Source organism: Cornus florida, unplaced genomic scaffold (genome assembly GCF_030987335.1).
Source record: "Cornus florida cultivar Cherokee Brave unplaced genomic scaffold, ASM3098733v1 CherokeeBrave_3.0.0_Hap2_Chr10, whole genome shotgun sequence".
In the NCBI taxonomy this organism is placed as follows: Eukaryota; Viridiplantae; Streptophyta; class Magnoliopsida; order Cornales; family Cornaceae; genus Cornus; species Cornus florida.
Window position 1 is genome coordinate 94,042,606 of NW_026775580.1, and position 17,204 is coordinate 94,059,809.

The window sequence follows — 17,204 nt, forward strand, 5'->3', positions numbered from 1 at the left end:
ATTTATAAATGCAGGCCACAAAGAGGGACTTAAGCTGGACCAAACTTAACATCAGCCCCACGGTTAATATACTCACTATTTCAATCAAGTACCTGACGTTTTGTTTATCCATAGGGGGCCCAACATTCCAGAAACAATAGTCTTTGCGTTTTTCCCACGCATCAACAAACAAAAGCGGATCCCACACTGCAGAACCTGAGAAATGAGGAAGACCTTGGAGAACATGAAGACCAAACGTCGGGAAGGGACCAAACGCCAACGAACCACAATCATTGTGAGTCCAGCCTGACAAATCTTTCTGGCGACACCTAGCCACGTCCTATAGTCAATGGCGGTCGGAGGAGAGGCATCCTTTATCGGAGCAAGAGAAAGGAGCATCAAACCTGTTGCAAGAAATCGTCCAACTAGCAAAAGACTGAGATGCGTTGCTTGTGGACAACAAAGAAAACAAAGCACCATAAGAAACGAAAAGTCGATTCCCAAATATCGTACTCGCCGAAAGACAAACACTTGCAACAACCAACCATAACCCAAATGCCATGGCCACGGCCAAAAACTCGACTCTTATAAACGACTAACCTGAAAAAGTGAGAACTAAAAGAGAAGCCAATAAAACCAACTCAATACCCGGGTCAAAAGGGAATATCGGTGGCTATGGATATGGACCCATTCGATTGCCCCCGATCAAAACTCCCAATCCAACATACCGCATAAACCATGAACCCATTCAAGCTGACCACCCACATAAACAACGAATTTGAGACTGGATGGAAAATAACCCAACTGAATACATCATGGAGAGAAGAGAAAAAAACTCTGATGAACAGAGAAACCCTACGGGTAGAGGAAGAAACAACTTTGATGAACAAAGAACAAACAGAAGATAGAAGCAACAAGAATTGATCGGGAAGATTTTGGAAGGAAAGGGTGAAGATCAAATTGAAATTTGATGTTTCTTGCTCTAGAAGTTAGAGAGAGAAAGTCCTCCCTGGGAGTGTCATTGTGGACAGCCTATGGTGGATGTATGTAATGAAGAGATGGAATACTAAGAGAAATGATTACTACCAAATTCCTATCATCTTCTTTTGAATAGATGAAATACGAGTGAAATAATAATTTTCTCCTTTTAATTATTGAGGTCAATTTCAAAATTATAAAAATATTACTTAAACTCTGTCATTTCTCTCTTTATCTTCTCATTTTTTGATATATAGGAAATAAGAAATATCCTTATCTCTCTTTGTCATTTCTTTTTTCTCATTTTTAACCAATCGAACACACTCTTACTATCATTTCATTTCTTTTTTTTCTCTCCTTAACCCTCCAAATCTAACATATCCAAACGTACTCAAAAAGTATGCAAGAAAGTGGAACAAAATTTTCCATCAAATGGTGTAATGGCTATAAAAAAAAAAATATGATAGTATTATTTATTTGTTGTTTTTATTTATATTATAAAACCAAATAACAAGTATAAATTGATTTGCCTATAATCAATAGGATTTTGGTCCCTTTTTGAAAAATAAAAGTAGTGTGAAAATTGGAATAGATAATTCTTTAGGATTTTGGTAGAGAAAAATATGATTTGTAAAAAAAATTTATGCATGAATAGGCCTCAGAATTATTTTATTTTATTTTATAGAGATAAAACACAAATGTGTTGTTACAAGTTTGAACATGGTATATAATATTTCTAAAATTGAAAAACCTCAAATGAACTTAATTATGATTGATATTGGGTTGAGGTGTAAGTAACTTGAACCCGAATGATACATAACTTTTTTTGTATATTTTAAATTTTAGATATATTATATATTTTTATAATTTTAAAGGTGAACTACATTAAACCCCCTTTTTCTATCTGTGTTTTTCACTAAACCTCCCTTTTCTATTTTTTTGTCAAAAAACCCCCCTCAACTATTAGAGGGGGGTGATTTAACTAACTTCCGTTAACTAACTATTAGATGGGGGTGCTTGAATTCTCAAATATATATATATATATATATATATATATATAGCAAATAAATTTCAAGAAAAAAAACCTAGGTTTATATTGGCAAAAAAAAAAATTAGGCATTATTTCTGGTAGTGTCCCTTTAATAAATCTATATAAAATGAAAATCAATAAAAACCAAATAAATGAATGCACAATATAATTTTCAAATATATATATAGCAAATAAATTTCAAGAAAAAAAAACCTAGATTTTTTTCCTAAATAAAAAAATATAATAAAAACCTACTTTTATATTGGTCTGATGGCTAGATGGAAATGAAAATATATTTAAATAATATTTAATGATACATATTATATATACCATTATATTATGATAGAAATTATATATAATATTATAATGATGGGTAAATAAAAGAAGTTAAACAAGAAGAGTACATGTTGTTGCAATAGTTTTTTTTCCCAATATAAATCTAGGTTTTTTTTTCTTAAAATTTATTTGCCATATATATATATTTAAGAACTATATTGTGCATTCATTTATTTGATTTTTATTAATTTTCATTTTATATAGATTTATTAAAGGGACACTACCAAAAATAATGCCTAATTTTTTTTTTCTTGAAATTTATTTGCTATATATATATATATATATATATATATATATATATATATATGAGAATTAAATCACCCCCTCAAATAGTTAGTTAACGAAATTTAGTTAAATCACTCCCTTCTAATAGTTGAGGGGGGGTTTCTTGACAAAAAAATAGAAAAGAGAGGTTTAGTGAAAAAACACAAATAGAAAAGAGTGGAGTTTAATGTAGTTCACCCTAATTTTAATCAACTTTTCTTCGTTTGTTTCTTTTTCTTTAAATTTTAATTTATTTTATACTAATCTATTAAAAATTAATTTACTGAGAATTTGTTTTGAATTTTTTATATTTTTGGGTCTTGTATAAGTAGGGGTAACTAAATTGCATATCTAACCCTTTTTAAATTTTGAATGTGAGTTGACGTTTAATTTTAATTGTGCATTTTATGGACACGTACCGACTACAACGTATGTAAGAATTTTTATAATAATTCGTAAAATCACAAATATTGCTTAAATTATGACTTAAACTTGAAATTTCAAGATAATAATCGTCTGATCTTACATCTATGCAGTCCTAATAGGAGGAACAAGTTAAAAAAAATAAAAATAAAAGAAAAATCTCTTCAAGTAGCTACAAGCCCACATCCAAAGTTATATTAAAAATATTAAACATGCCATGTGATTACTTGGTTACTAATTTACTATGCATTAATATATCTTAATAAAAATAATGCCATGTCAAATGTTGGTGGTGTTAGCCTCATGGATATAGCGGCATTCGCAAGGATTCGGAAAGTAAGTTTTTGAAACCTCTCTTTTGAATCGCACTTTTAACTTGAATGATATGTGTCTTATTATATACACGTACACTAAAAATAAATAAATAAAAAATTGTTGGTTGCATGAGATGGTATAGCCCAATATGAAAACAAGGTTAGGCCCAAATTTAAGCTTTTTCTTCCAACGACCCAAATTGAAATTGAAGTTTGTTTCTATGCCATAACTTTGGTTAAAGCCCGACCCGATCGAACCTTAAGAATTACTCCCTCCGAACATATAAAGTTGTGAGTCACGGTTTTCCAAACATGACACTTTTTATAAGATGGAAAGAGTGAGATACCAATAAGGAATGACCCCACTTATCAGCAGTTAAATGGGACCTACAGCTTCAGATTCTCGCCACGTGTACACATCCCAAAATGAATGGCTCCTAATTGATCCATCAAAAAGGACACTTTTAAAATGCGTTGAATTCTGAGATATGATCGGAGGCCCGAAGCAAACCTTTGCTTAATTCAAGAATCCTTCTTAGAGAGAGAAACAGAGATTGTATTGGGCTCTTGTTCCCCATCTGTTTTGGGTTTGTTTGGGCCAAAGGCCTTTTCTGTAACTTTTTCTATATTTATATCATAGCTTCACTTTTTGAAAAAAAAAAAAATGTTAAATTATAAAATAAGCAATAGGGAGCCTAATAGAATTTCCAAACTCTGTTCGTTATGCTAACAAGTGCTTTACAACAATAAGAAAAAAAAAAATGGTTTTATTATCTCTTTTTGTTTGTACAAGTAAAAGAAAATATAGTTGTAATTCTTTTTTTTATAAAAAAGGAGGATGATGAAAAAAAACATTGATCCATAGTAAAAAGGAAATTAAAGAAACTACTAATAAATTAAAATGCAAATAAAATAAATAAATTAAATCCTAATTATATCCTTTTAAAAATTAGAGGTATTACATTTATTCAACTCATTTATGCTTGCATCTCATCCCTATCCTTTACAGTGGCTATTAATGGTGAATTCAAGGTTTATTTCAAAGGCAAAAGCTTAAGACAAGGTGATCCTATCTCTCCATTCTTATTTGTCATTATCATGGATGTTTTTACCTCCATTGTGAAAATTTTTGTGTCAAGAGCTCCAAGGTTTAGATACAATTGGAGATGTAAAGACTTGGGTACTACCCATCTTGCTTTTGCTGATGATTTGTTTCTTTTCTATCACGGTGATATTACATCAATGTCAATCCTAAAATGTGAATTAGACCACTTTTGTACCATGTCAGGGTTATCTATTAACTTGAACAAAAGCTCATTATTTCTCTCTAGTATTGATCCACCCACATAACTTGCAATCTCAAGTTTGCTAAGCATTGGGACTGGTTCTCTCCCCATTAGGCACTTAGGGGTGCCTTTGATCTCTAAATGCCTAAGATCAACTGACTGCAGGCCTCTCGTAGAAAGGATTACCTATAGGATCACTCACTGGACCTCAAGATCCCTTTCATATGGAGGAAGATTACAATTAATCAAATTAGTTTTGGTGTCCATTCAGATTTACTGGTTAAGTATCTTCATTTTCCCAAAAGGGGTTATTGATTAGCTCAACATAATTTTCATGTCCTTTCTATGGTCTGGCATTGAGATAAAGCCCACATGTGCAAAGATTGCTTGGATGTTTATATGTAAACCTAAGGAGGCTGGGGGTTTGGACATCCCTAATTTGGTAATTTCAAACCAGGCAGCCATTACAAGGTATATTTGGGATTTATTGACTGACAACAGTGAAAGAGTGTGGATTGGATGGTACAAAACTTACCTCATTAAAGACAGGAATATTTGGGCTTTAGAGATTCCACAATCCTGGTCTTGGAGTTGGAGGAAACTCCTGCATCTTAGACATTCAGCTAGACACATCAGCAAACACCATATTGGCAATGGTACCTCTACTTGCTTTTGGAATGATAACTGGCTTCCTTTGGGTCCATTGAGCCTTAGATTCCAATCACACCTCCTCTCTGATGCAGGATTTGAGCGCACAACCACAGTCAGCAGCTTCATCACCAACAATTCTTGGCATTTCCCAACTTCTTTATCAAGGGCAATCCCTGAGCTGCTTGGTTTGCCTGCCCCAATCAAGCACACCTTGGCTCAATTATCCCCAACCCTGCCAAGAGTGCCATGGTTCAATCTCGTTTGGCACTCCCCAGCTATCCCTCATATGAGATTCAATCTCTGGTCAGCTGTGCAAGGTCGTCTCCCAACTTTGGACAAGATATCCATGGCTCGGCATCAGAATGAATGTCCCCTCTGCAATGCCAGCCCATAATCCCACTCACATCTCTTCTTCTCATGTGATTACACAGCACCATTTTAGAGTTTCTTCAAGGCTAAATGCAAAATATCCATTGCGCAGCTCTCTTGGCCGGAGTTAATCTCTAATTTCCGTGTTCAATGGTCCTCTCCATTTCCTTGGAACTAGGTTAGAAAGCTTTGTCTCGCTACTCTGGTGCACCATATTTGGGAAGAAATGAATGCTTGCATCTTTAAAGGTTTCAAGTTATCCCAAAACTCAATTCTGACACGGGTTTCTAACAGCATCACCTCAACCCTAAAACTGGGGGTTCTAAGGAATTCCAATGCTGGTCATCTCATCCTAAAGGACTGGGACATCTTCCCTTCTTGTTACCGTCCTCCGCCGAGGCAGCCAGACTGAGTCTCGAAGCCAAGGGCTGTCTTTGCCGTCACAGGCCTTGCCACCAGAATTGCACCTAAAATCCTCCGGTAATGGCTTCATAACTGTCACCAAATGATTTCTTTGTTTTAGGTTTAGGGCCATAAGCTCTTATGATGTTATTAGGTTTGTTTTGGGTTGGGATTGGGCTCATTTTTCCCCATTTGTTTTGGGTTTGTTCGGGCCAAAGGCCTTTTTCTGTAACTTTTTTATATTTATATCATAGCTTCATTTTTCGAAAAAAAAAAAAAAAAGTTTAGGTTATAAAATAAGCAACAGGGAGCTCTGTCCGTTATACTAACAGGTGCTTTACAACAATAAAAAAAGAAAATATGGTTTTATTATCTCTTTCTGTTTGTACAAGTAAAAGAAAAATAGTTGTAATTCCTTTTTTTATAAAAAGTAGGATGAAGAAAAAAAAAATTGATCCAGAGTAAAAAAGAAATTAAAGAAACTACTATTAAAGAAATTAAGGAGGATGGTTTTATTATCTCTTTTTTCCTCTTTTTATCGGTTAGGGCCACACTTTCTTTTTGTTCTTTTCTCTTTTCCTTTCTTTTTATTCTTTCCTTTTAATCCAGAGGCAGGTGATTGATTTTGTCGTTTACTCATTGGCAACAAGAGTGGGAAAATGAAAATGAAAATGAAAATGAAAATGGAAAAAGAAAAAGAAAAAGAAAAAGAAAAAGAAATCCTGAATTCCAGAGCTCCTCTCCAATTTATATGTCCACAGTGGGTCCAGTCTGTTGCTCAATGCTCGTGAAAATGAAGGCTGATATTGGATCGCTCTCCTCTTCAACCCTCGACAACACTGCAAATCTCGGTGTATTCAACTCTGTTTCTCAAGTCCACAAGCTTTCATCACTTAATTCTTCTTCATTTGCCCTCGTAAGCCTCAACAATTACAGTAAAACCAAGAAGTTTTCCAAGGCGGTCCACACCGTCGTCTCGGCTGCAAGAATGGCTACTTCTTTCAAGCCTGACGAAGCTAGGGTTCCTCCTGCTCTTCCTTTGCCCACTCCTCCTGTTACCAAGGCAAAAATCCAAACTCAAACATACATACATATATATATATATTTTATGCGTGTACTTATACATAATTGTTCTTTTGATCTGTTTTTTTTTTTTTTTTTTTTTTTTTTTTCGGTCCTGTTAGTTATACGTTGTAATACTCTGTTGCTCTTAATTGATTCCAAACGCGCATATGTGTGTATTCGTGTGTATGTGTGTTCTAGACGATTCATGTCAGACGCTTCCTGTAGATTTTGTGCTCCTTGATTCAAATTTGTTCAACTATGTATTTGAATGTCTAAATTTTTCTCGGAAAGAATGAGTAAGGAAAAGAGATTGCTTGAAAATTGAACAAGTATGCTTTAAATTTTTAGCTGATCAGGAGTATAGAGACTGAATGATTTACGAGTGAAGTGCTATCATGCATTAGTCATTTTATTGGAAGTGTGTTAGCTGTTGGTGAATTACTTGTAAAGGCTATAGGAAATGGTATGGCATGTCAAAGAAGAACTAGGTTAGGTTTTTGAGTACTATTTTTCTCTCATAATGTTAACTTAAACTGAATGGATTTTGTCTCACTATTTTTTTTTACTGGATGTGTTCTGAAGTGTTTAGAAGAGTTGTGACATTTGTTTCTAAATATTCTACCTTTGGATCATCAGGCTATAACACTTACTTCCTTCTATTTCAGTTCAAGATCGCTCTTTGCCAGCTGTCAGTGACTACTGACAAGGAGAGAAACATTATTCATGCTCGAAAAGCAATCGAGGAGGCTGCAGAGAAGGGTGCTCAGCTTGTTCTTCTTCCGGTAAGTGAAGGAATTTAAGTGTATCTGAGCATGCAATCTCATTTTCTGCACATTGGCATCACTTCTCTATGTGACTACTAAATTTTTCTTAAATGTTCAAGTAAAAACATTCTGGTTTTGGAAGCTTGAGTGGAACAAGAGAATCACTATGATAAGTTTTCCCGTACTATTTTAACCTTATCTCATCAGGTTTACGACCCTAGTGCCATTCGATGTTCATGTTGTCCAATATGTAAGACTTACAGATTGTTTGGTCCGGATAGAAAAGCACGGCAGCAGGAATGGAAGTCAAATAATTTTTTTTTAAAAATTGTTAAATAAACAATGTTTAATTACTGCCTGTTTAGTATTTTGTCTGGAGCCATTTTAATATTTTGGATTTTCTTAAAGCTCTTTCAAAGTTCAATTATGAAATCACTGGCTTAACACTGCTTCAAAATGGTACTCGTATTTTATAGGCTTGTAAAACCCTAAAAATAAGTAAAAACCTTCTAAAACACTTTCTATCTATCAGTACTAAAATTGCATACCTAAAAAATGCTTCAATATTGGAAATTGCAGCATTATTATGTGAAGAATTCATAACATGGATCTAATTACTTTAATAAATCAATTGCCATGAGATTACACTGGCTGTTAGTTTGAGTGATATCTCTTGCCACTCCAAAGGGAAAGGTGCATCAATCATGTCCCTGTTGGAACGTATGTTTGTATGTGTGCACATAGGACATAAAGGAAAGTTCCATAAGATTTTCTCTTTGGTCTACCCAAACAGGTCTTCAATAATGGGTTTTTTTGTCACAGTTTATATATTCAAAGGCATTTGATATTCCCATGTTTGTTTTTCCCCCATCTGTGATTGTCTATTTGTGGATTGTGGATGGACATCCTCTGTCTCCTCGCATTTAATCTTCCTATGATATATTGGTACTGCAACTTTCTTTGGGCACTGGTCCTTCTAGAACTAGAATTAATAATGGTTTCCCTCCCGTCATGTCAGGAAATATGGAATAGCCCATATTCAAATGATAGTTTTCCAGTATATGCAGAGGATATTGATTCTGGTGGTGATGCATCCCCTTCAACTGCAATGCTGTCTGAACTTTCTCGGAGTCTACAGATCACAATAGTTGGTGGCTCTATACCAGAGCGCTCTGGTGATCGGTTGTATAATACCTGTTGCGTCTTTGGAACTGATGGAAAGCTCTTGGCCAAACACAGGAAGGTATATGTCCTAGCTATTCTTACTAAGTCATCATTTAACCAGTTTGCTAATTTGCTATCTATTAGAAATATTATTCATATAGAATTCCCCATTTAACTGCTTTGCAATATTCCTCTATGTGCATCTAACAAAAAATTTTGGTCACATTCCATGAATACAGATACATCTCTTTGACATTGATATTCCAGGCCAGATGACCTTTAAGGAATCAAAAACTCTTACAGCAGGGGAGACACCTACAATTGTAGACACAGGTTTGGAGTGCTCTCCCTTCACCTGTTACAAGGACAGTACGACATAGATTGAACTCTTCTTTCTTTTCCTTTTCTTTTTTTCTTTTTTTCATATCAAAATTTGTATTATGCTAATAATCCATTAATTGGTTTATATCAAAGGCTTAATTGACATGTCTAATGATTTGTTAAGTAGATATTTATAAAAGATAGAGGGAATTTATGATAGGCTCTCAAAAATGCTCCTTTAGTCAGTTTAGAGGGGTTTATAAGCGCCTTTTGGATATTGAATTGTCATTTTCCATAGCATATGGTGATACAAGTTAGTACCATGTGAAACATCTTTAGAACCATTAAAATAAATTAGAGGTTGGGTTGTTCCTTGAATCCTAAAGCATTAAGGATGCTGATGCAAGACGGATTTAAGAAACTTAATCACATTTTTGGTGTGTTAAAGCCAGATATTTTGGGTAGAGTTTGACTCATTATATGCAGTCAAGATGATTAACTCCCAATGCAAGGACAATTGGAAGCATGAAAGGTGCTGCTGAGCTTCACATTTTGGAAGGAATGCAATAGCAGGAAATTGGAAAACAAAATATCTCATCCGGCTACTATTATTCAACAAGTTACTGACAGACAGAATGACTCTTAGTGAAAAGCTTGTGGATTAGGTAGGGCGGAAAAAAAGAATGTAGAGTTTAGAAAAGAAAGGGTTTGGAAGTTATTTATTTATTTTAAGAAGTGATAAGTTGAAATTTATAAATTTGATTGCTAAAAATTAGCCATGACAACTAAATAAGGTGTTCAGGTGTCAAATTGAAGGTTAAAAGGTGGGGAAAACAGTCGGGACTGATTAGGACTTTCTTTTTCTTTTCTTTTCTTTTCTTTTCTTTTTTTTTTTTTTTTTGGTGGGGGGGAGAATAAAAGAAACTAATTTATGTTCCACTTAGAATTCCTTAGGGGTCCATTTGGTTAGATAGAAATTTTTGATGGAAATTGAAAGTGAAAGAAAGTAAATGAAAGGAAAAGAAAATCAAGTTTCTATTATGTATTTGGTTAGCAAGAAAATTTTTCAAGAAAGTTGTAAGAAAATATTGTTTTGTGAGTTTGGAAAGAATGAAAGTGAAAAGAAAGTGATTGCAGTTCCCAAAACTACCCTTTTAATTATAAGATTATTTTGTACTCTGTTGAGATACTATTATATCTCCAGAATTATGAACAAAATTAAAATTTTAAGTTCAAAGATAAATTAATGGACATTATAGTATTTGTCTTCTGATGTTTAATAATTAGATATATGTGATTATAGGTACAAGTTTAATTAATAAAAAATTTTAATCCGAATATTCTTGAGGATAAAAGGTTGAAGTTAATATATATATTTTTAGTCATAGAAAAAAAAAAAAAAAAAAAAAAAAAAATATTCATAGAAATAAAATACTTGTAACTAAATTAGTTTCGTACATATAATATACGTAGAGTTAAAACTAAATTAATTTGGTATATCTAATATATGTAGAGTTAAAATTAAATGAGTTTGGTACATTTCAGTAGTTGAGTCCTAAAGTCATTAGAAGTCTATGTATAAAAAAATATATATATGAATTAAATTATAATTTAAAAACTTATATACGTAAAGACACTAACCTAGTTTTTTACCCAACACTTTTTTACTAAATACTCAGATTTATATATATATATATATATATATCACTCTCAATCATTATTAATTGTGGAAGGAAAAAAATAAAAATAAAAAAAAATTTTAATTTTGATATAAAACTATATACAATTAAATTAGTATTTACATGATCTTATAAGCAATTTACAAAAGAATGAAACTCACTTGTTATAAAAGTTTGTGGAGAAAGTGAGGAGAGTGACATGGACATGATCGGAAACTAAGATGTGAAGGCACCACTTTCATGGGAAAGTAAAATTTCCCTGTGTTTTATGTCAGAAAATTTTTGAGGAAAATTAAGCAGTTCAAGAAAATTACTTTCCTGAAAATTTTCTCTTTCACGCTAACCAAACTCCTAAAAAAGTTAAATATTTTCCTTTTCTTTTCCTTTCTATCTATTTCATGCTAACCAAACAAACCCTAGGAATCACCTAATAGATTAAAATTTTGAAGTCCAACTAGGTTTCTATATGAAAATTCAATTGAATAACTTGACCCCAAATAAAACATCAAATACACTTGACTCCCAAAACCTAAAAAAACTAAATAATAAAAGTATATTAACTGTACATTTCTGTAAAACTAACACAAAATAAGACTTGAATTATATCCAATCTTCATTAGACGAGATCTAACTCTAACTCAAGCTCCAAGGGTTTACAATTTGCTTCTTTTCATATTAACATCCTCTACAACAGATGCTTTAAGAAGAATATATAAGCGTTAGAAATGCTATCAAAGAGTATAATTTAAGTCTTAATTTTATTAGAAACAATATAGATTTTTTTAATCGGGCTAGGATTAAATCTTTGCTAGTGCCTCCCTTGTGTCTTATAAAAAGGGTTGTTCCAAGTCGTAATGAGCAGCTTTTTTTACGTATTATCAATATATATTCAGACCGAAAAAATATAGATTTTTTTGGATAGATAAAATTAATATGGATTTTAATAAATTTACACGGGGTATTAAAGTCTGTAATCCTTTGACATCTGAATTTGACTATACTCCAGATCTGGTATCATTGCCTAGATATTCTCCTAATAGAACTGTAGGATGTATCATGTTTGGACAATATTTAGTCTTTCTCCTCTGTTGACTGTTAACGATTTGATATGGAAAAGGAAATATAATGACATAGAAGATTTAACAGCCACCTAGTTGTTCACCTCCATTGATATGGATTGTCAAATTCTGACTTTCTTTTTCTCTCTGCAGTTAATTAAATTTTCATAATGAAACCCTTAACGTTTTTCCTTTTTAACAGGAAAATTTTGTTATTAGTTCATTTCTTATCCACTAATCTTTTGTTTGATGTAGCAGAAAATAAACAAGCGAGTTTGATTTGCAGATGTAGGTCGTATTGGTATCGGTATATGTTATGACATTCGGTTCCTGGAATTAGCTACATTATATGCGGCAAGAGGTGTGTGTGTGTTTTTTTTTTTCCTTTATTAAAATTAGTTGCTATTGATTTCATTTGGAGGCTTATTTCAGTAATTTCTGTCATCTAAGAAGACCGTTTTTCGATTTTTCTCATCATGCTAACATTTCTACAATTATTGTGTTCATGTACATCAAGAATGGGTGTCTTTCAGTATGGTGATTTATATTGAAGGACCTTGGGGATAGATGCAAATTTGTTGTACTTTACCTCAATTGGTAAGCTGGGGTTAGTGTTGGGGCACAACGGAAGCAAAAGAAAGAAAGAAAACAATAATTCAAACCACAACACGATATATATACGTGGTTCACCCAAAATCAGGGTTACATCCACGGATGAGAAGAGATTCACTATATATGTAGAGATATTACAATAGTAGAGAATTTCAACATTGGACCATGCACACAAACTCTTGACTGAGTTCTCCGTGTACTCCACGAAACTCCCTCTCGCCATCAGTGTTCACTCTACCAAACCCGTAACTCACCCCTACCATCAACGTACTCCCTCATGATGCTACATCTCTCTCAACTCATAACTCTCAACAATAGCCCAAGTGTCTATTTATAGAGTCACATACCCAATTCCTTTGTGGACAATGATTACAATTTCTTAGAGCCCAATTCACGTCTCTATAAGAAATTACCATAAAAATACACTCTAAAATAGAAACTAATAATAATGGGAATTTGAGACATAATTCTTAACAGTTAGATGGACCATTATATGTTTACCAAAACAACTATGATGTCATAACTAATTTTTCCTTGGGAATCTACTTCTCAGAGGTAAAATTTATATTAGGAATTGTTAAGCTTTGTCTTTGATCTTTGGTGGAAAGTGTAAATTTGTGCAGTGTTTTTGTTATTACTATTACCTGTGAATCATCATAAATCTTTAAGCAGGTTTTTTTTTTTTTTGTTTTTTGTTTTTTGAATGGTTAATCTTTAAGCAGTTTGATTACATGTTAAGCATATGAGCTGTAGGATTGTGCATCCACAAGGCCGTCTGCCATCCAATCCGTAAAGATGATTTCCTATGAATTAAATAATGTTCAGAAGGTATCTTTTTAATATTGGATATCTTTTATAAGTTATACTCTCAGAAGATACTGGTGCGTCTTAATTTTAACTTGAGATTCAAGTAAAGATAAAATTGCTGTTGATGCAATGTTGGAAATTAGGAAAAATGGGAACCAAAGACCTCTCAAAACCTGTGATCCCCAAAGCCACTGACAATGTTAGATTGACAGTGTTGATTTGTTTTGTGACTAAGAAGTGTCAAATTGTTAGTTACATCTTTAAGATAAAAGAAAATAAAGCATCCAATTTACAATAAAAAGGTAAAATAATGGAAAATAATTTATTTTCTTCATTAAGAACATTTGAATTTTGAAAGACATAGTTAAGCTACTAAAGAGCATTTAAATATTGAAAGATGCACACACATGTTAAACCCTGAACGTCATTATTACTGCATTGGTATCTGGTGCTTACTCTTCACAGTGGAAGTATAATTCCATCTCCATTGCAATTCTGACAGATTGAAATTGCAAATCCGACCATTTCCTATTAATTTTCTTTACTTTTTTTCACCCTTATTGATTCCCTTGGTCTGAAATTGTTGAAAAAATTATTCATATGATTCTCTCTGCTTATTATATTGGCATAGATGTTTCTAACATCAGGACTGTGCCAACCTGAATATTAGGAGCTCACTTGCTTTGCTATCCTGGAGCATTTAACATGACTACTGGGCCACTGCATTGGGAGCTATTGCAGAGGGCAAGGTAATGCTTTAGCATGTAGTATCTGCAAGTTACTTCCATGTAGAAATCTTCAATTGTAAGTCCTTTTGGGAGAATATAAAATTCTGTTTGATTGGGGGAAGATGAAATTTGGAATTCTTTGCAATAGACAAGTGCATCTCCGGGCTTCTGTTTGTTTTATGGACTTCTGCTTGCTCTGTATTTTTTAACTGTTGATTACTTATATGTTAGGTCATGTGCCTGTGCTGGAAAAAGGGTTAATGTTGCCTTGAACACCTAATATGTCCATTACTATTAAAAATCTGCCATTCATAATACATTTTCTTGCTTTGTCATTGACTGTGGAGGACCGAAATGAATCATGCAATCATGGGTGTTTTGTCTTATAACAAATGGCAAAGAAGATATAATATTAACAATATGGAAGAAGTTGTCCTTTATGTGTGACAAATAACAAGCAGCCAATCAAATGCTAATGGTCTTAGTGACTGACCTTTGCTGTGGTCTTTTGAGGAGTACTGATTGAAGTTTTCATTTGCATTTTTCCTCTTTTAAATGTATATATTTTAAATTCACTTCTTTTTTTTTTTTTTTTAAATGTTTTGCTCATCTTTCTTCCTACTATGATGTAATTATTGGTGAATTGTATGGCTTGTGTGAAGTGTACCTCTTAACAGTACTGATTCTATTTTTGTCTGTTGATCTGCAGGGCAGCAGATTGTCAGGTATTCTCTTCGTAACTTCTATTTTTGTTACATGTTGAAACTGCTAGTAATACATTTATGACACTTAATAATATATTTCCAATTGTCAAATCTTAAGACCAAAAGATTCCATGCTTAGCAGCACTGATGCTTTTAACATAGACAGTGGGAGTTTGATTGGTTTGAAGTGGAACCTATTAATCCATCTTTTATTTTCAGTTCTAAGCCATTTTAAATATTGAAAGGAGCTATTACTTCTACTTTTTCCTCTCCTTTTCTTTTAGGTGGTCTTATCTGACCTGCTGTTGTGTAACTCAAAATTCCTTTCTGTATAAAAGGTTTTTGGAGAACCTTTCAGAAATAATAAAATAAAACAAATAAAAGTCACAAATTCAAATGTCAAAACCAAGCTTCTTTTATTTTATTTTTTGTGTTTAAATTCTTACACATATCCAAGTTTTCTTCTCCATTTTTGTTCCTAAATCGTGATGTTCTCAATTTGGTAAGGTTATTGCTGCTCTTTACATTTGTAGTTCTTATAAGAAAAACTGTCATTCACAGACTATTGATCTCTCAGGAAGGAAAAAAAAAAAAAAGTTGATAAATAGATTACCTAGTTGGTTCAGTAGCTTCCAGTTCTTAAACACCTGCTGATCACTTAGCTGGTGAACATGGGTCTTGCCCCTGAACAGCACACTGTTCAATTCTGTAGAACTTTAGTCATTGCCACGTCATTGCTTGGAAAATTACTGATGTTTGAAGTACGTATCGAACATCATCTCATAATTGAACAAAATAATGATTTGTGTTATGTTTAGGTTTCACTACATATTTCCTGTCATAATTTTTTTGTTTACGACTTATTTGGTGTCCACACTCAACTGACAGTTGTATGTCGCAACTTGTTCTCCTGCCCGAGATGCTGGTGCTGGTTATGTGGCTTGGGGGCACTCCACCCTTGTTGGACCGGTGAGCATATACTTTCAATATTAAGTCTTACGTAGTTTCTTACATCTAACTTGCATGACAGTTGTATTTCATTTTTATTTCTCATTTTTTGCTCGTGATTTTAATGATCTAAATAATGGAGCATGTGTTCTGACAAATAATATAAATAGGCCTAAAACTTTGAACCTTTCAATGATATAATTTATTTGTTTTGAGCGTTGAATACCAATGTCTAAAGAAAATTAATGTGGCAGTATGGAGAGGTAATTGCGACAACAGAGCATGATGAGGTGATAGTCATTGCAGAGATCGATTATTCGCTAATTGATCTCAGAAGGTAAGATGCTTACCAACCATGGAATAATAAACTTAGTAAAATTCTTCCAAATTACTTAGTCTTGATTAATTATGGTAGTCATTTCCTTGGTAAATTCCATCATTCTACTGGCCACCTCACTAAACTAAACAATCCTGACCCTAGCATGTATTTGTAGAGATCATTCATTCATCAATTTTCCTGCTTTTTATTACTTTCCATGATCTTATAAGAATTTAGGCAGATGAGTTTTCACCATTTTTTTTCCGATCTGAAATGATACAGATGCATAACAAAATCATTTTTGCACTTTGTGGCCACGTTATGTCCATTTTCAATGAGGATATTTTTTTCCACAGAAATAAACGGCCCTACAAATGATTTAACTCAATTCTCCATGGTCCTTAGTTTTTAACTTGCATTATAACTTGCAGGACATACCTTCCATTCCAGAAGCAGAGGCGAGGGGATTTGTACCAGTTGGTAGATGTTCAAAGGTTGAACCCCAGATCGACCAAATAAGGAATTTGAGAAACTCTGAAGGGATGTGAAAATGTGAGAGTTAAATGGTGATGAGGACAGCAAACATGAGAACATCTCACGGGGTGTTATCGGCATGATGATCTAGTCAACGAAAGAGAACATTCTCCACTTGGTGAATGAGACTGGATCAACCATTTATTTGGCGTTAACTTTATTAAAAAAAAAAAAAAAAAAAAAAAAAAAGAACATTTATTTGGCGTTGTTAGGATGAACTGTGCCCGAATGGGTTTGTTGGATGTTTCTTTAATGTCATACAGCCTTCATTTGCCTAAAATAAAGGGATAATTTAAGTAATTTCTCTCTCATTGTTGGCTAGTCGTTTGTGTTGCATTTTGAGAAAGTGGTTACATCTTGAAGATTGCATGGCTTATAGTAACAAAATAGAGCCATCTGGTAGTTTTATATTTCAACAATATGGTCACATTTTAGAATTAGCATTTATTATAGTAAAGGCAGGCAGGTT

At 33.2% G+C, this 17,204-nt stretch overlaps 2 protein-coding genes across 4 annotated transcripts; both read left to right on the forward strand.

The window, feature by feature from the left end:
• Positions 1 to 3,286: 3,286 nt before the first annotated feature.
• Positions 3,287 to 5,655, forward strand: LOC132278144 (uncharacterized). The gene is made up of 2 exons (XM_059779958.1): positions 3,287 to 3,346; positions 5,068 to 5,655. The coding sequence occupies exons 1-2, from the start codon at positions 3,287 to 3,289 to the stop codon at positions 5,653 to 5,655; spliced, it is 648 nt and encodes a 215-aa protein (XP_059635941.1).
• Positions 5,656 to 6,691: 1,036 nt separating this feature from the next.
• On the forward strand, positions 6,692 to 16,927 carry LOC132275978 (omega-amidase, chloroplastic-like). 3 transcript variants are annotated; one of them, XM_059777212.1, is made up of 10 exons: positions 6,694 to 7,095; positions 7,763 to 7,879; positions 8,880 to 9,104; positions 9,265 to 9,358; positions 12,370 to 12,444; positions 14,173 to 14,251; positions 14,940 to 14,955; positions 15,823 to 15,903; positions 16,137 to 16,219; positions 16,633 to 16,927. In XM_059777212.1, the coding sequence occupies exons 1-10, from the start codon at positions 6,784 to 6,786 to the stop codon at positions 16,718 to 16,720; spliced, it is 1,170 nt and encodes a 389-aa protein (XP_059633195.1). In that variant the 5' UTR covers positions 6,694 to 6,783; the 3' UTR covers positions 16,721 to 16,927. The 3 variants fall into 3 exon arrangements, with proteins under 3 accessions (XP_059633196.1, XP_059633197.1, XP_059633195.1); XM_059777213.1 differs by lacking the exon at positions 16,137 to 16,219 and having other exon boundaries at positions 6,692 to 7,095; XM_059777214.1 differs by lacking the exon at positions 12,370 to 12,444 and having other exon boundaries at positions 6,693 to 7,095.
• Positions 16,928 to 17,204: the final 277 nt, after the last annotated feature.

Coding starts and splice junctions, on each gene's coding strand:
- LOC132275978 (XM_059777212.1), top strand. CDS start 6,784: ATGTCCACAGTGGGTCCAGTCTGTTGCTCAATGCTCGTGAAAATGAAG. Junction 9,359..12,369: donor ACCTACAATTGTAGACACAG/GTTTGGAGTGCT, acceptor TTTGATTTGCAG/ATGTAGGTCGTATTGGTATC. Junction 15,904..16,136: donor ACTCCACCCTTGTTGGACCG/GTGAGCATATAC, acceptor TTAATGTGGCAG/TATGGAGAGGTAATTGCGAC.
- LOC132278144 (XM_059779958.1), top strand. CDS start 3,287: ATGTCAAATGTTGGTGGTGTTAGCCTCATGGATATAGCGGCATTCGCA. Junction 3,347..5,067: donor CATTCGCAAGGATTCGGAAA/GTAAGTTTTTGA, acceptor ATTTCAAACCAG/GCAGCCATTACAAGGTATAT.